General features: G+C 25.8%; 3 protein-coding genes across 4 annotated transcripts; 1 reads left to right on the forward strand and 2 right to left on the reverse strand.

Moving 5' to 3' along the window:
• Window positions 1–819: 819 nt before the first annotated feature.
• On the reverse strand, window positions 820–12,598 carry LOC132922235 (ionotropic receptor 93a). Its single transcript, XM_060985644.1, has 8 exons — window positions 11,973–12,598; window positions 10,256–10,374; window positions 9,813–9,995; window positions 7,599–7,757; window positions 7,132–7,306; window positions 5,700–5,999; window positions 5,270–5,447; window positions 820–3,202 (listed from the first exon to the last, which is right to left on the reverse strand). Exons 1-8 carry the CDS (start codon window positions 12,064–12,066, stop codon window positions 2,692–2,694), a joined length of 1,719 nt encoding a protein of 572 aa, XP_060841627.1. The 5' UTR covers window positions 12,067–12,598; the 3' UTR covers window positions 820–2,691.
• Window positions 12,599–14,257: 1,659 nt separating this feature from the next.
• LOC132921274 (uncharacterized) lies at window positions 14,258–15,997 on the forward strand. Its single transcript, XM_060984205.1, has 6 exons — window positions 14,258–14,426; window positions 14,848–14,996; window positions 15,056–15,235; window positions 15,299–15,462; window positions 15,551–15,651; window positions 15,909–15,997. The coding sequence occupies exons 1-6, from the start codon at window positions 14,367–14,369 to the stop codon at window positions 15,957–15,959; spliced, it is 705 nt and encodes a 234-aa protein (XP_060840188.1). The 5' UTR covers window positions 14,258–14,366; the 3' UTR covers window positions 15,960–15,997.
• Window position 15,998: 1 nt separating this feature from the next.
• On the reverse strand, window positions 15,999–19,720 carry LOC132921273 (GPN-loop GTPase 3). Of its 2 annotated transcripts, XM_060984202.1 has the most exons (6): window positions 19,595–19,720; window positions 19,312–19,428; window positions 18,106–18,302; window positions 17,832–18,046; window positions 16,596–16,701; window positions 15,999–16,531 (listed from the first exon to the last, which is right to left on the reverse strand). In XM_060984202.1, the coding sequence occupies exons 2-6, from the start codon at window positions 19,354–19,356 to the stop codon at window positions 16,249–16,251; spliced, it is 846 nt and encodes a 281-aa protein (XP_060840185.1). In that variant the 5' UTR covers window positions 19,357–19,428; window positions 19,595–19,720; the 3' UTR covers window positions 15,999–16,248. The 2 variants fall into 2 exon arrangements, with proteins under 2 accessions (XP_060840185.1, XP_060840186.1); XM_060984203.1 differs by lacking the exons at window positions 19,312–19,428; window positions 19,595–19,720 and adding an exon at window positions 18,938–19,129.
• Window positions 19,721–20,271: the final 551 nt, after the last annotated feature.

Here is a 20,271-nt window from a genome sequence, read left to right on the forward strand (position 1 = left end):
CAAATATGACCTGTTTAGAATAAATATAATATAACACATATGCTATCGGCTTATTTTCGGTCGATGTATTTTTCTATTCATTAGCGATCAATTATTTAAAATGACCGAATTATGAGTGCTATATGTTAGTTCATTATGCTATAATGATGAATGATAATAAATCGATAACTGAGTAATACATACTCACATAGAAAACATTCCCCGACATGATTAATTGTTTAATACTACCACATTCAAAAAGGACTAATTGTCAGTAGCGGATTTAATGGAACAAATATATGAAGAACATCCACTAACTACTCAGGTAGACCTTTGGAATCCACCTTCGGAGTTTTAAATTCTGAGCAGAGTAAATCTATGAATATATTGATTTTACGACGATGTGTATTTTTTTTCTGTCTGTCTTTTATGTTCATATTTTTTATATATATGTTTGAAGTTAGAATTTTGACACGAAGTTCGTCAAAATTATAAAAAAAATAGAAACTATATTTTTATAGTTCGAAATTCATAATTTTATTATTTTTAAAACTGTTTTGAAAATGTAGTACAAAATTTCCTCATAAATAAATCATACTGAGACCATAACATCTAAAAAATATAAAAAGATAATTATTTTTTTATGGACATTCTAAATTCAAAATAACTGTTGGATGATTTAATTATTTAAACGATAAATAACGATTTACAATTTTAATTATTTTGTTATACTTTAAAAACATTTTTGAGGAAACCTTTACATTTATACTATTATGAATCTTACTATAGGTAATAACAATTTTGATTTATTTTAAGATATTATTATATGTATTTATACTACGAAATATATTTTTACTGTTTTATCTTAAAAAAGGTATTATTACATTTTGAGTTATATGATTTAAAATAATATAATAAATGCAATATTTTCGGAATAAATTATATCAACATAACATAATACGAATAGTAAAATAAATTACTATACATATATATAATATATAATAGTAAATCAAAAAAAAAATGATATCATGAAATATAGTTTGTGACAGACAATGTTTTGCTGACAGACCATCGCTGCTTAAAATCGTTTTTCGTATACAACGATATATATTATAGAATTCAAATTTAACACACCCATAATAGTAACCACTAAACACCTAATGTATAGTAGAGCGATAACTCCTTGCCTACTATTTTTTTTTTTATTACATCGAAAAAATAACAGATATTGTAATTTGTAGGTATTGACTGTATAATCATAAAAATAATAACTATAGTCTACATATCAAATGTGTAGCCGTATATTAATAATTTACACCCGGAAACAGCATACTAAGTAACACGTTGGCCAAATTTTATTTTTTACAACACTTAAAATATGTTTGTTTCATTGTTAAATTATTAAAAATAACTGCATGTGAAAAAAAATTATTAGATATACATATATTAAATTAAAAAGTTACCAATTAGACAATTAAACAATTTTAAAAATTTGTAACTTACTTAACTTATATTTTGTAGACTGAAAAAATGACTCATTCCATACTATCACTAAAAATTAATATTCTTATCAACAAACAATATTGTGAAAATGTATTTTCCATGTTGAATACAATCAAACCAAAATATGATAAATGAGGCTAAAGTACTGTGTGTGTTTCATTGAAGCTTAAAAAATACCCACATACCTACTAAAAATTTCCAATTATTAATAGTAACAAGTCATAATAAAATTGGCGTGGAAATTTAGTCAACAATTAAAATAATATCAATTATCATTTATGATTGTAATATTCAAATTACAAGATAATTCTCAACAATAAGAACAGAAAGAAGCTTTACAATTAGGTAATGTTTATATTTTATAAATAACATGTAAATTGTAATTATTAACACCCCCCCTCGAATTTTTTTTCAGAAATGGATTTCTTTTTACTCAGTTTAGGTATTGTTGGTATTGATTTCTATTTTCTAGATTTAATCCCAACCCCAAAATTTAGGTTTAAGAAATTCAAGTACGCCTACACAGTTGCACTATACAACCATATTGTTATAAAAATTAATAGAGATTGAATATTGATGAATTTTTAATTTTTTCCTTTAATCCTTTATACAATGACAATGATGACATTAACTAGATTAAAAGTTTACAACTTTGTTTCATGTTTCATTGATTCAGAACATTATGAAAGTTAAATGTTGCATATTTAAATTATTTTTAAGCCATATGCCTATGTATATATTTATTTTTATTATTAACATTAATTTTTTCATATTATTCATAATGTTTTTATTTGTTTCATTTTTCATTGTACCATACTACCATCAGATTATTTTTCTTAAATTTTAGATTTTAAAGAAAAATTTAAAATTTTTAAAAATATTTGTACTATGATTATTGAAGGTTTTTATTGCTATGATTAGATTTACCGCAAACGTCAGGTGCTCATGCAGGTATACACATATAAAAAATACTTTTATAGATATATGTTTACACAATTTTTCTTTAAAATAATAAAAATAATATATTTTTAATAATTTTGAAAAAAATGAAGATAAGTTTTTATCGTTGTCTTTTTTGTTTTATAGAATATAGATCATCCATTTATCAACAATCAACACCCTATCACTAAAGTAATCTCTCTCTAGGTATATATATATATATATATATATATATATATAATTTATATTAACTGTAGCTTGTATAATGGATTAGTATTGAAATCGCCGTAGCGACGATTTGCCTTTCAACCACAAAAACGGCGACGGAGACGACGAATCTGATACGTTTGTTGTGCCCATGCCGCGAGCGTTGACGACAAATGCGCTTGATGACGATGATGACGATGACGATTTGTGAAAGACGAAGTGTGTGGCGGAAGCGGCGTTCATGACATTATCCCGGTGGCTGAACGGGTATATGGTCTTGGATGGTTTGCCGAAGACCGCGATCTCGCACCGGACCATGCCGCCGTGCGGGTCGTGCGATCTACGGGCAAGGTCGGCTGACGCGAACCAGCCGGTACGCCTGGACAACAGCTCGAGCGTGAATACGGCCGCGGCCATGGAAAACCCGCACACCACCACCGCGTACGTGGTGTACAGGTCTGAATTGCGGAGTTGCCGCTCCTTGCTGCCCAGGTTAAGTGGGCAAATTACCGCCTCCGGAAGGTCTTTGGTCTGCAAATGCCTCACAATGCCCGACTCCATGTACGACAGCATTCTGCTCGTATAATATGAAAATCGAAATTTTTTTTAATGATATTCAACGTTTATAATGGAATAGAAAAAAATTGAATCCATAACTCATATTAGAATAATAATCGTTTTATAATTTGTACCTATACACAATAATCGCAGATTACAATTGTTAATAAAAAATGTAATAAAATTTAAAATTCAACTATATAGTCGATAGACGTCTGTATACAGCCCTGGTCTATATACTATAATATAGTTCAACGGTAGGTAATATAAGCTATTATTTATTACATATTGATGTATATTATAATAAGAATATTGAATAACTATTAATATATTTATTTTTTAGGAGTATAAAACGACGCACATGGAACGCGCGAACGACGACAAATGTATTGCATGAAGGCAGAAATAAAAATTAAAATCGTAAAAATTATAATATTTTAAATCAAAAAATCTAATTAAAAATCAAAAAACAAATTAATGTTGTGCATAAAATTATAAAATCAATACATTATTTTTAATATTAAAATTGTAAAATTTGATTTCGATTTTAAGCCTTGCAAAAAAGTATTGTAAAACTCGCTGAACTGGTACGAACTAAAAATATGTATCAGTCATTATATTGTTTTACATATTTTACTCTTATAATAATAATATAATTATCATAAGGGACCGTGAGTTCATGAATTTGCATATCAATTTTTCCAAGTTATATTAAATACTAGGTAACAAAGAAATTGTGTTCAATATTTGTGACATTGATTCAATAACATAATATTTTGCATAAAAAAAATTATCTTTGCATACTTTGAAATTTCTATAATATAAACTTAACATATTTTACCTTAATTATGCATTTGCTTTTTACTTAAAAAATGTCTGTATTATTACATTGTTAAAAATTTTAATTTAAATACCATATTTTTAACATATCGATCAATAATAACATTTGTCTGAAAACTTAAAAAAAAATACTTTCTTCAGAATTTAAAGATATAATAAAAATGTAAGTAGTTAACAGTTATAAATTATTAAAAAACAATGATTTGATACTATTATATAACTGAACAAAATAATATATTTATTCATAAAAGTCTGAAGTCTGAATAAAGCGCCTTAAGTATAGAATTATTCACAATTGATTATAAGTCATTCGTTTATTATAAAAAAAGACTTAATAAAAAAATATTTTTTTACTGTTAAATATTTTAATCATCAACTTATTATTCCAAAGTTTTAATAAGATATTACTATAATGCTAATACCGCATATTTTACCATTAAACTATTATATCTACAACATAATCTTATAAGTTATAAAATGTATCAAATTCAATAATGGTATAATTAATTTTGTTATTTATTTATATTCTTTTTGTTATACAATTACATTAAAATGTATAAATAAATTTAAAAAACAATTTTTATATTCCTACATTAATTCTATTACCAAATGCCCGTCCCGTTGGCCGTTATATGTATACGTTCATGCAATAACTATTTAGAGTTTAAAATAAAATTAATTTTGTAATATAAATAATCATGATTCATAATAATTAGGTTTTAAATATTTATAACTGATAAATAGTTTTTATTATATAGAAATGTAAAATTAATTTAAATAACATAATGCATATACTATATAGGTAAGTATATAATTAATGCTTATTACATTTTAATTTTATAGCAACATTAATATAGCCTATTTAATATTTATACTATGACTAAAAGGAACAGTAACCAAAGGCCGAAGACTATCTAAGCATAGGTACCATTCTATTATATTGTTATATTTTGAAACTTTTAAAGTATATAGTTAATAAATGATATAAATTAATATTTTTCATACTTAATATATTAATAGGAAAAACAATTCCCAAGGTGTAGGTTATGGGGTGTCTATTCCCTTAAAAGTTAAAACCACTACTGAAAAAGAATTATAGGACATCTGATAGAGTACTCTATAATATAAATTTATTAAATTGTAAACATAAGTTATAAATTTTAATTACATTTTGACCTTAGATTTTCCAAAACAGAAATAATGTAGCATTATATTATAGATAATTATACGAATAAAAACTTACATAGGATTGAATAGTGGTGGTAAAATACTGTGTTTAGGGTAGACAAATGACATTGATCTTGTCAAATATGGATCTGTAGTCAACACATAACGACACCGCTCCTTGTCATCTGTTATTGACCTTTCGATGTGCAGCATTAAAAAATTTAGCCAATTCTTATCGTGTAGAAGCAACGTTCCTATAAATATTGTATAAAGGGGAAAAAAATTTTTATTCAAAATTAGAGTAAGATTTAGGGTTTCTTACAAAAATGAGATACTGTTTTCCAGACAGCATGGAGAGATACGGTATCTCATTTTTAGAAAAAAGTGGCTACGACCCAACATTTTACAATAGTCATCATATTATACGGTATAAAACTAAAGTAATATATATATATTGAAAAATTAATCTATTAAATTATATACTATATTCAATTATATTTTCTTACCTGATGAAATATAATTTAAAATAGTATCAATTTCGTCGATATTTATAACCATAAATTGACCATTTCCCTCGAACATTGATTGTCTGAGTGGCTTCAGATCATTGTCCATCTTGACGATGTACTCGACGGCACTACCCTCTGAAGAAATCCATCGGTACTCATTACTCGCGATATCTTCTATTCTTTTTATGGGTAACGTAAATTTTGACAATGTTAAAAACGCAGTCAAATTTGCCGTATAGAACGAGGTCAATATCATTATGAATATCCACCATGTGGCGAATATGAGTCTAGCAGAATCTATACAAATATTTAATTTAAAATACGTAATTGCATTACCAAACAACAGATGCAGATTTATGATTTATAGATGTATTATTTTTTATATAGCTATATAGATACTTAAGACGTTGTATCATATAATATGTATGTATTAAAATAATGTATGCAGAGCTCAAAGTTGGACAAAATGCCAAAAGTACTACGAGCTTCTTATATAAATATGTTTTAAATGTTCTATAATATAAACTTAAATACCTAATTTTTATTACTCGAAAATATTAATTTTATTACTTTACCGCAGCCGATTGTCGAGGGTGAGGGCCGGGGGGTCTTTGTACTTATAATTTAAATGTGTAGGTAGGTATTCACTGTAATATAGTATCAAAAAAGCTAGCTAGTTTATTCTTATAAAATAAATAATCATAATACACATAAAATATAATAAAAAATATAAATAACCAATAACAAAAAAGTATTGCATTATAACCAGACACAATTATACGGAATAGTGAGATTATAAAATAAATTTCACTAAATATGACACTGTATAATTGTTTTACCAAATTTAAAAATATTTAATAAAATAACTTTATGCCACTAAAATGATAATATTTCAAAAATAAATAACTATTTTTAACGGAGGAAATTGTTTGATACAAATTCAAAGCATAAGCAAACTAACGTATCTTTTGAACAAAATGTTAAAACGCTGTCAAAAACAAGGCGATTAAGCCTCCTTGCCTTTTTTATGCCGCTCTAACCCTTAAAGGTTACAATGTATGGATACATGTGTGCAGTGGCGGATTTAAGCCCCCCGCCCGAAGGGCCTCGGCTTCCCCCCCATTGGCATAAGTTAAATACACATATTTGTATATATTTGTTAATAACTGAAAATTTTAAGATTTGCGTTTTGGACTATGCCCCCCCCCCCAAAAAAAAATTAAATCCTGGATCCGCCACTGCATGTGTGTATTATATAGGCAGTCAAGTAGATAATGATGACCACTTTTATTTACATTTATTATCTATATAACTTACATAGGTTATAACGCACATTGTATTTCAACAGTTCAATATCCAAATTTAAAATTAATAGTATTTTGTTGTATATTGAAGATAATTATAACTAAGTACGATTTATAATACGTACCAGTATCTGGGTTCAAGGATGATCCTTGTTTCATTAACGCCCCATATACGAACCAAATGCATGTGGGTATTGGATATACCCCTGAATCGTGACCACAGAGTTTATGTCTTAACATCATAATACCATAAATAATTGGACCCACTGCTATCAGTGACATCAAAATTAATAACCACACCTATAAAAGGCCAATTATTAATACATGGATTTTTGAATTATAATAATAATAGATCAATAAATTGTGTATTAATTATAATTTATAATTAAATTATTATTATAAATAAAAAGTAAATTTATACAAATCGTTTACACTTTTTTTAGAAAATTATTACTTATTAGTTATTACGTTATTATAACTACAATAATAATATACAAATTGTATTTTCTATAGTATTATAACATTTGTCATTCATTATCATTTATCATCGTTCTTCGATAAATGAACTATATACTTTGTAAAAAAATGTTACCTCAATTTCAAAAGGCGCTAATAAACCGGATCCAGTAGCACTTTCTTTAGGTCTTTTCATAAGCACGACGTATTGGAATTGAGTCAACTCTATACCCCACTTGACAATGTCATCCAGTCCCGGCAAAACCGGTATAAAAGCAGCTGCCATATCTACTTCCTAAAATAATAATCATATTATAATAGGTTAATAGGTATATAATATTTAAGAATAAATTAGGTAGGTAATCATAAAAATAAATTTTTATTTTCCTAATAAAAATGCATGTGACGCGCAAGACATATCACATCAGGGGCGTATACTAAAAGTTAATGAGAGGGTTGGATCCTCACCATAGCCATTTTGTTTTTAAGATATTGTATGAAATTATGTTTTTAAGAATAAGATTACAATTTAAAAATATATTACTAATACAGTAATACATTAACATAATATTTTGTCAACAAATTAATTTTATTTAAAAATATAATTAAATATGTATATATATAATGTATAATGTATATATATTATAATAACTAATAAGAATTAATTTGGAATAATTGGAAACTACAAAAAAAATGGACTAAAAGCGTCCCAAAAGAAGTTCGTCAGGGCAACACAAAACTGTATACCTATTATAATAAAAGACAATCCCGTATACTTCTTAGGATTTTAATTATAACATAAATATTTATTATTTTTTATTAGGCTAATAATGTATTTTTGCTGCTGTAACTAAACCTTTATTATCTTTACGGATATATGCGTAGATGTTTGTAATGTTATACCTACACAATATTTTACATTAATTTAATAAGATTATGAATGATCAACTAATATAAATTTTACGTTTTAGTAATAAATAATAACAGTAACCAATAACTTATATAGCCTATACTCTATAGGTATACAGATTGGTCGAAGAAATTGTATCATTATCCGTAGAAACATTTGACTACTTATTGTATCCTCAAGCTAGTATATAGTATATACGTATGTTTAAATATTATGATCTTTATAAATGACTAAATGAGTACCTACGTAGGTCATATCTACTTAATATATAACCGCTACTATATACTATTACATTTTTAGATTATATATTTAGGTACTTTTTATTTTAAACGAATCATGTTTGCAAAAACTTGTTTATATACAGCTTTTACATTAGGAAATTATAGTTATTTAAATATTATATTGCATGTATATTGATTTCTTTTTTACTTTTTTTTTAATCACGTCCAGCTTTTGTTTATTTTTTAGGTTATAAAGCAATTAAAATAATGAAAAAAGTTTGAATTTATAATGAAGTTAATAATCGATATATTGAACAAATCTAGTATTCTAGTATTATGGGTAAATTGAATATTTGCAGTAGTTGCCAATATTATTGTAAATAAAATAAATGAAAAACATAAATAATAATATAAAACAATTATTTATATTATTATTATTTTTATTGTCCTAAGTCATTTTTCTTATATATTATAATATCTTATAATATTAAATATAAAAATATTTATCGGTTTTGAATTATTCCATTTATGTAAGAACTACATAAAAATATTGTTAATTTAAAAATAGATAGGCAAAGTTACTTTATTACTTACAATATTAACCTTTGTCCAAGGTCAATGGAAATTAATATTTTATATTAACTAATATACGTTTTTTATTATTGATAATTTTTTTTTTCTGAATTATTTTTGATTTTCAACAAACCAACATTATATTTTTTCACTAATATGAATAATGTAATGAATATTATTCATGTTTGAATAATTTTTAAGATAAAAATTATTGCATATATTACCTTATATTCAATTATAAATGTATAGCTATGTTTATGTTACATATAAATTATAAATATATAAGATTCAAAAAAGGAAATAACTCAAAAAATACATAAATTTAAATTTTTATAATCCCCCCCCCCCCCGAGATTTAATTTTTAAGTCCAAATAAAGTAAAACAAATTTGAACAAACTTTTATTAGTAGGTTGATAGTTTTAGGGTAATTTGGTTATTAAGTTATTGATCTATTTATACCTATAATACAAAAGTCTCAACCTATAAACTTAAATAGGATATTTAATTTCCAATTATAGAATAGTTACTTACCTATAAAAACGCACATTTGATATTTTAAGTGTCGAGAATTTGACAATAAAAAACAAATTAAACGTAAGGTATTTAGTAACCCATACATTATAAATGGAGTTATTTTCATCTCACCCCATTCACTAGCATATATATGATACTGCCATTTTCATTTAACAAGGTTTCTCTTGTTGGTATCACTACATCGTAAGTGAATCCATACCGTTGACGAAGCGTTTCCACAATTTCAAATGCAATTCCGTGACCGATAAGTGTACCGTTAATTTCTTTTGTAACCCAACTCAAAGGTTTTGAATTCTATGGTACAGAAAGACGTTTCAATTTATTAGCTCGTCAAAAATGTTAAAATATAATTTATTATATATAATTATTCTTTATAATATATCCTGGAGATATGACAATTTTATATTCAAATGTGTCAGATCATTATTGTGATACACTCACCTGTATATTATACGTATTTTTCTTAAGTTATAACTTATAAATTTATAATTACTTAAATTTTTGTATTTAGTAATTATTCAATGTAGAATTATATTTAATTGGTTAATACTCACTGGAAATGTAGCAATTTTCAACCGTTTACCCCGCAGAATTTCGTATTGAATCTGAAAGTTGTTTTTCAGATCACACTGATATTCTCTACTATTAATGTATTTCGCTTTATGCTCAGATACTAAATAAAATTAAATAAATAACAGTTACTACTCACTCCTTAGTTCTTAGTTCTTACAAATATTGTAATGCATTTCTTGGGAAATAAAATTTAAGTATTATTTTTATTTTAATCATTATTTATGAAAAAACAGTGCTGACTAAGGGCTTATTGCAGTCTCCAATTTGTACAAAAAAAAACTTTAAATTATTAAAATAAGAAAATTAAAAATAAAAACTTGCAATAATCCAATTCGCAAACCCTTAAATAGTAGATACAATTATACAGGAAATTATGCTAAATGAACACTTGTTAATACGAAATAAGCGTAGATTACAATCGAATATAGACATATTTTTTATACCAGGAACCAAAGCGCCCCTTCCTCTTTCACTAAATCCCACTTTACAATAGAAAAGTGGATTTATTTAATCTCTATCTTACAAAATAAACAACATAGAAAATTCATGTTAAAAAATATTTTAGTCTTTTCATTGCAATAGAATCCGTTCCCCATAGTAATAAATTGATATGTGGTTCCAGGGGTGATGGCTTGTCATAAGAATATTAAGTACGACTGCACCTGCTCCGAAAATGGGAAAAAATGTTTGAAGTTTAACAGGTTTAATCATAATTCATAACAGAAGATTGATCATTGATCGTTCAAGTAAAAAATAAGTGTATCTATCTATATTATATATATCATAAATTTAACCATTTAAAAAAGTCCCTGGCTGGGATGGCACAAGGGCTATATGGACAACGCTTAATCGGATAAGAACGGAACAAGGAAGATGCAACTACCTACTTCACAAATGGGGAATGGTAGACTCTCCACTTTGCGAATGTGGAGAAACGCAGACAATCAAACATATGGTTGAGTCGTGTCCCATTACAATGTTCAAAAAAGGATTAACAAAACTACACGAGGGTGGACCAACAGCTATAAAATGGCTTGAAGAACTAAATACTCGTCTGTGATTTTTATTGCTATTACTATCGATGTTATTATAATTTACTATACCTACTATAACCTACCATACTAACATTTTATATATTTTATTACTTGTTTTTAAATAGTTGACTAGTTATCTTAATTATCATATTTATTTATTTGTTTTAATTTTACTAACTCTATCTATAACATTTCTCACGTTATCTAAAGTCGAATATGTCATATGCAAATAATAATAAATTTAACTAAAGAAAAACTTAAAAATATTACATTGGTCTTAGTAAATTTAGTTAGTGGGTGATGGGTGGGTTGTTTTGAACCTTGCTTCTTGAATTATGAAGACTCAAGCCGCCACTGTGTGGTTCACTGATGTTAAAAAAAATAGCGAATGTTACACTCGTAAATCATTTTAACGCACGAGTGCACAGTTACAAAAATTATTACGATTAATCTATTGGGAAGATTTCGTCTCTGAAATTATAAGGTAAGCTTTAATTCTAAAATTTGACTAAAACGCAGTTAAAAAATGACAGTATATGATAAATGTCTACCTCTCATCCAACCTTTAATGTAAAAACCAAATATTTAAGCTATAGCGTGAGTATAATATTATATTGTTTTAACGGGTAAACACCATAATTATGGATGCGAAATTTAAACTTACTCCATTTCCACGGTGGCGGTAAAGTAGTTTCTGTAATATTCGGCGGTGGCCAATTGGCACAAAGCGCTAACAACAATGTATTGGTTAGCGCCATAGGATTTATAGTTTATAAAATTATTAAGTTCTTAGGAGTTTCGGCAGTTGATGAATGAGTACCTACTGTCGCTGTGTTCGACACTAACACCGTGATTTATTTCGAGTTGTGCTGTCAAAACTGTCTCCTGTTGAATAAATGATTACATCGAAAGGGTGTTTATTTAACCATAACAATCGGTCATAATATTATATAGGTTTTAAAATAATGAAACATGTGTTAAATATTAACGATTACTGTGTGACTGTATGTGCATAGGAATACGTAATACCTAGTGTCACAGAATAATTTAATATCGTATGCGTTTATATTATTACGAGTATGCTTAAACTATTATATAGACTGTAATCAAAATCTAATAGTTAACTATAGAGTGCCATAAATTATTATTAAAACTAAAAAACTGTCTTCAATTCAGGAATATACGACATAATAAGCGGTTTTTAAGCATAATCGATTCCAATGATCAATGTTTCTAATCATTATTAGTCAATAGTAAATGACCAATATTGTGGCAGCGGAATCTATGAATGACTAAATATATTTGTATAATTGTATTTAGTCAAATACACTGATTAAAATATGTTTTCAATTTAAATAAACAGTGTATTATCATAATATCCAATTCAGTGGGGTTTTCAAAGAGTAATGCACCCCCATCTCTCATAACTATCACAAATAATTTTCAAATAGATTTAAATTCTAGAACATGCAATATAGGTACCTTTAAATTTGATTTTTTTTTTTTTTTGGTATTTCTATACTCGAAAAATGTTCATGGACCATACTTAGAAACCTAAATAACATTAAGAACTTATAAATATACTTGATTAATACAAAAAAATAGAAAGATAATTATATTATCTTATTTATTTCATGAAGATATAAATTACCGTGATACCTATATACAAACAATGATATTACAATATTGATAAATGCAAAATAATGACATTTACAAGGTCACATAACTCAATTCATTACATCTACAACATTCGCAATCACCCATTACTTCGCGTAAATAATTTATGTAATCTTTGTATATTGAATCAAATCTTTTCTTTAATAAACACATCCAACATATTATCAATAAATCATCTTCTATATTAGGCTTCATTACGAGAAATTTTAAAGACTTCAAAAACCACAATACCTACATTAAAAACTCTCTTTATGTCCTTATAATCAGGTTTAAGCTCGATTATAATTCAATTATTTGGTCTCCGGGACTCCCTACTTAAATACTCAAGTTCAATGGCCCAACAATAATGTTTGTGAACTGTAACAAAACAATGAATAACGTTAATCATAGACCATAGTTTAAATATGTAATTTCGTTCAAATTTTAACTTAGCATATCTATAAAAAAAATATGCTTAATGCTTATAATATAATATTTTTTTAAATTTTTTTGGTTTTAGTATGAAATACTTACGTAGTCTACGTAGAACTTTTTGGAATTAATTTTCAAGTTTTTATTTACCCAGCGAATTACTTTTTATCTATATCTATAAAAAAAACTAAAAAAGTTAAAATTTAAAATGTTTATAAATAGGTAGTATAAATAGCCCAAAAATAGTTTAAATATTTTTAAAATCATATCAAGTATAAAATATGATTAGGTATGTTATATACGTTTAATGAAAATTTCTAGTATCTACATGCAATGATTCATTATCGAGTTAAAAAAAAAAAAATATTTTGTTTTTATCAAAAACTAGATTTGCATAAAAATTCCTGTTTATCCTTAATTTTACTTTTTTTGGTCAAAAAATGCTTGGAAATTTTAATTTGTACCTCTTCAAAGTACATATTAGATCCAATATTCTATCAAAACCATTCTCAAAATTGAAAATTAAAGCAGTTTTCCTATGCTTATCACATACACAGAAAAAATACATATTCAAAAATAAATACAATCGTCGCTCCTCTCAGAATATAAACCACAATATTTGTATAATTTATTAATAATTATAAATAAATATAATATACCATTGTATAAAATAATTTTCATCACTAATAATTAGATTTAGATAAAATGCTATGTGTTTGTACCTACTACCTACCATTATTTTTATAGATAAAAATAGCAAAGAACGTATGATATAATATTAATTTATTTAATTCATTGGGTTATTGCTTGTAAATATAATGATTCAACAACAGTAACCATAGAAACTGTCAAAGACACAAATGTAAGTATAAAAGAAGAAATAATATTTGAGTTCAATAATAATATTATTATAGTTCAATTAATATAATATTATGTATTTACATAAATAGCTCTAGTCTTTATTATTAATATGGAATCATACTTGGACGAAGTAAACAACAACAGAAATATGGGTATAACGACACTATTGGTAGGTTAATACTTTAATAGGTATTATATCTAATGACAATTATAAATTTATAATTATTATATTGTTTCAAAAATATAGTGATAAAATTTAATGGTAATAAATAATAATATAAAAGCCAAATTGGTAGGTAGTAAAGCCGTAGTAGTACCTACATATTAGATAAAGAACATTAAAAAAATATTGGTATGGTCACTATTCAATAACATTTTTTTTAAATTAACTATAAATGGGTGCTTATTTTCATTGAAGTTATTTTTATGTTAACTTAATTAACTAAAGTCATTTTTTACAATGCTTCAATATTTAAAATACAATATTATATTTTAAACCATTTTCACATTTAACTGTATATTTATATTTTAAAATATTGCTTTATCCAACACAAGTAAAATACAAACATTACCAAATATTCAATTTTAAGGAGGATACTGTCAAAAACCGGAATTTGGATCAAATCACTTCACTTAAATTACAAGCTCCTATGTCTGTAAACCGTTTGTGTATGTTGGGTACTTATGTACCTAATTTGGTGGAGCTTGATTTAACAGACAGTTTTCTTCCATCATTCAGGTTAATGCATTATACAATAAATTAAGAAAATGTTATTAACACTTAATGTTTCTGTGTAGAGATTTTGCATTTAAACTTGATAATTTGAAAGTCCTAAAAGTAGCCTCCTGCCACTTAAAATCATTGGATGGAGTTTGGAACATACCAAACTTGGAAGAATTATTTGCCTCTGACAATGATATCAATGACCTGATGCTATGCTCTACACTAGTTAAACTTATCACTCTAGACTTATCTAGGTATATTTTATAATATATTATATTAAATATGTTTACAATTTTAAACAAAATAAAATTTTATAGAAATAAAATCATGGATTTGACAAGGTTACACTTTTTAAACTTTTGCGAACAATTAAAAAGTTTATCTTTGTCAGGGTGTCCAGTGGCTAAAGTTGAAAATTTTGAAAAAAATGTTCGCAGTATTTTACCAAACTTGAATCATTTTAATGGAAATCAAACTTTGGGTAAGAAATCTTGTATATTATATTTAATTTAAATTTAAAAAAATAATTTATATATATTTTATTTAATATTGGTAACTTTAATAAAAAGAAATTGAACAAGTTAAACCTAAATTGACCATTGAATCAATAGTCTGTGGTAATATAACTGCTGCATTACGAAGTAGAAAAACTAACTACAGTGGAAATAAGGTACCTAAACCTATTGATATTTATAAAAGTATTAAGTATAAAAAGTATATCACCATATGAATAAGTTATAATAATTATAAAGATAAATTATGTACTATTCAAGCTTAATGTTAAATAGTATTGTGTTAATATCTACTACAGTACAGAAAATAAATAAATTAAATTAAAACATTTCTAAAAATATCTATTAGGTATTTGATGGAATAATTTGTTTTATGTATAATACTAATAAGTAATAAAATTACTTTATTTTATAGGATGTGCAGTTTGAAGATGGACATAAAGTATTGAATGATGTAAAGAAGTAAATAAATGATAGAATATAGAACAATATTACATTGCAAAACTAGTTTAATATTATAGTACTTTATTAATATAGCAATTGAGTTAAACAAAGAGCACATATTTCATTATATGGTTACACATACTTTTTTTTCATTTTCTTAATTAAATCGATGTATAACATTAATAATAATAATAGTAATAACACAGTCTTTATAATTAATAATAATGTCAACGGTTACGCAAAAAAAATATTATCCATATTTAATTATACACAAATTGTAAAACTAAAAAATGTGTGACCTACTTTATATTCTAATCAAATTCTTCAACGCCTCCTGCATTATCATCTGAATCTTGTTGGTCAAAATCAGTCATTCGGACATCTTGATCTTCACCATATTGAATCATTGTGTTAATAGTATATAGTAAACCAGAAATACTCTCCTCGTCTTTTATATTTAATGGTACAAATTGAACAAGACTATAGTCTTCGATCATTTTACCAATACATTTAGATAAATGCCGATATTTCTTTCCCCAGCTTGTATGACTTTTTACATCAGATAACAATGCGCGAGCATCTGGCTCTAAATAACTAAATTGATAAATTTAAAATTAAAAACATTAAATTAAAAAAAACAATAAATTGAAATATTTACTTGTCCAAATGTTTTCTAGCTGTTTTACTAAGTAAGTCCATTTTTGAAAGAACATTAACATGCGGTAGTTCTAAATTTATCATAACTGATAAAGCAGCCATTGTTCCTATAATTATACATTCATTTTTTATAAAATATGTTCAAATATTTTAACAATATTACATATAAAAACTAATTCATGCAGTTCTGAGTTTCTGACCTATAGAATAATAGTAATATTATTGTTTTATATCATTAATAATAACCATGATTTGAAATTGCATTCTATGATATATATCATGCGGAGCTTGATATAGAAATTATACATGGATATTTAAAAGTGCCCAGGATTAGAAGACCCACAAAGACCGGTAAAAACACATTGAAGTCCTTGGATTTGTGCTGTATAATAATATTATAAGTTATATTATAACTTTACAAATTTAAATACATTGAAATACACTATCATATAGTTTTTAAAAGATTCTTAGTATGTGAGAGTAAAAAAAAAAACTTATTAAAATTTCATCAATACAAAGTTAACTAGGACATATTATTGTATCTAACTTTGGATTTTAACCATTATATAACTAGAAAAATGAAGTAACAATAAAATCAATGTTTTAGGCATAATAATAACAAAAAGTTTAGAAAGATCTTTTAACAATACATATAAATATTTTAAATTGTAGTTAATCAATTATGTTTATCAAGTAACAAATCAATCCCATTATATTGTTGTACATTTTCTGAAACTACAATTATTTATGATTGAAATGTGTTTTTTTATTTTTTTTTCAGATTTAACATGTTGACTGCCACATGGCCGCCGGCGGTCATCTGTAATTCTCAAATTTTATGCATTTGTGACCGCTGGCGCCCATAGTTCATCATTACTACCACGCTATATGACCGCCGGCAACCATAAATGCATTTGGTTTTATATTATTAACTTTTCTATGGCGCTACAATAATGCACTAAAATAAGGACCGTGAGGTAGCGGGAATTATTACAATTTTTTTTTGATATAATAGGTTTTTTTCCCCGTTTTTTTCAATTTTTTTTTTATTTTTCTATTTTTTCAAATATTTGGGTATACAAATTTAGAATACATTGAAAAATATTCTTGGCGTAAAACAAATACCAATTGAATGACCGCCGGCGGCTATGTGGCAGTCAACGTGTTAAGTACTTTTTGTTATTATTAATACCACTTTAAAATTTGAGCCCTCATTAAAAAAAAAGATATACATTACCAGAAATAAATTTAGGTCCATCTACCATAAACTGAGAATCTATCAGCATAACTGAACACACATTAAATCCCCAGTTTTGAAGTAATTCTGCCAATTGTTTAACAGTTTTCATATGGGTATATAATTCTATTTGTCCAGGCAAATCAAATAAAATATAATCATCATCGTCATCACCCAACTGTTCTCTAAGCCAATCTTGATTTTCTATTAAATATCTGTAAGCCAAATAATAATTTATTAAGATATTTACTTTAATTAATAATAGTTTACTTACTCCATACAAAATACCAATCCTCCATTGGGCCCAAAATGTAGTATTTCATCATCCATAGCATCATCAACATGAATCAATTCACGTATATCAACAGTTGGACTGTATTTGAAACGTTCAGCTGCTGGATCCAAATTAACTACCATCACTGAATTTTTTTCATTTTCAATATGTTCTGCTACAGCAGAACAATATGTGGACTGAATTAACATACAAGAAATTATTATTAAACACGATTTAAGAAGTGATTTATTAAAATCACAATATTAGGAGACTATATGATTTATTTTATAGATTAATTTACACGATAAATGTGTATAAAAAATGAAGGCCCCAGTGGCAATAACCGGATACGTCCACATTTTTCAAAAATCGTTTTTTGATATAGAAATATTCAGAAAAAAAATCTTTATCGATGGGTGCAAAAACCGAATACATCCAATGAATAATAAACTGATTTTTAATTTTCTATTGATTCCAATAGCCAGATATGTCCGGACGTATCCATTGAAACAGTATATATCCATTTTTTTTGCGCCCAACACTTCTATACAAATTTTGGTTTTCTATTGGTTGCAATAATCAGATATAAGTAGGCTTATTAACTACAATAAAATATTTTGTTGATTAGTTAGTTGAAATAACCAGATAAGTCCAAAAATAAAATTGGACATACCCGGTTATTGCGACTATTGAAAATGTAATCATCGTGATTTTTTTAGTTTTTCATAAATATTATCATGAATATAAAATACAAACCAAAGAGAATATGTATAAGTAGAATTTATTTTGACAAAAAGAACAACACCATGTTTTTAATGTTTGGTTCATTTACCAATTTCATATAGTTTTTTTTATGTTACCTGAACATTTTGAAAAATGGACGTATCCTGTTATTGCACCAGTGCCTTCAAATAAATGTTTGTAGTTAAACCAATAAGGAATTTTAATTATTTCTAGTAATGTCAAAAGATAACGGCACAATGGAATCAATGTAGAATACATTTATTTTCTAAACAGATATTATAAAATTATAGCATTGATATATTTACAAACAATATAGTAATATCTAAAAAGACATTAAGAATAAAGATACTTTACATAAACAAAAAAAGTATATAAATTCATATCCAAATACTAGTAGATAAGCATAATAAATATTAGTCTACACTCTACAGTAATAACATAATACAAAAATTTTAAATTTACCTTTCCGCTTCCGGCTGGTCCCATCACTAACTGAGCATACCTCATTGTTTATATTTATGTAACTCCGAATAAATTATGTATTAATATTAATTGATACTCACATACCTTCTAAAAAAGCTAAAAATTTAATTATTATTATTGATATGTAGATTGTAGGTACACACTTAAAAATATTAAATTAAATAATAAGTTTTATTAAAAGTATAATAAATCATAATATAAGATTTTATAATTATTAATATTTATAACTATTAAAATTATTAAATTGAAAGATCAAAATTACGTTTTATGTAAAGGCCATAATAATATTTTTAATATTATTAATTTTAAATTAAAACGTGCGAATGCCGAGATGCTTTGCTTACAAACGATTCTTGATTCTTATATTTTATTTTATGGCGTATCAGTATTCAGTGTTAAGCTGATTTCTGATAACACAATTGTTGAATCTGTTGTTCTGTGAACAATCAAGGTGGATATATATTTATGTTTAGTGTTCAGTGCATAGATATTAAAGAATATTCTGTAATGTAATATAATTAAAAATATATTGGTCGTCACTTCGTCAGTCGGTATTTTAGGGTTTGAAATTTTGTAATGCATATTCTTGTATTAAAATTTGGATTATTGATTTCTAAAAACACATTTGTATGTGTTTGTACTCATATATCAAATTTATTGGTATTCAATTGTCAGAAATGTATTTAAAAATTTTAAATTTTGAATAAATTAAAATCAAACATTGGCATAATAACTTTATAATATAACTATGTGTCCATGCCATGCAAATATGCAATACTGAAATAGTATTGAATTATGATACTATACTAATACTTATACGACTATAGTACTATACAATAGACTGTCAAAGCCGAGTTATATATGTTTAAATGTTTTGTATACCTCTTGTCCCTTTTGTGTTTTGTACTCAGTACCACCGAAACAGATACAATAAATAGT

The sequence above is a fragment of the Rhopalosiphum padi genome, chromosome 2 (genome assembly GCF_020882245.1).
Source record: "Rhopalosiphum padi isolate XX-2018 chromosome 2, ASM2088224v1, whole genome shotgun sequence".
Lineage (NCBI taxonomy): Eukaryota > Metazoa > Arthropoda > Insecta > Hemiptera > Aphididae > Rhopalosiphum > Rhopalosiphum padi.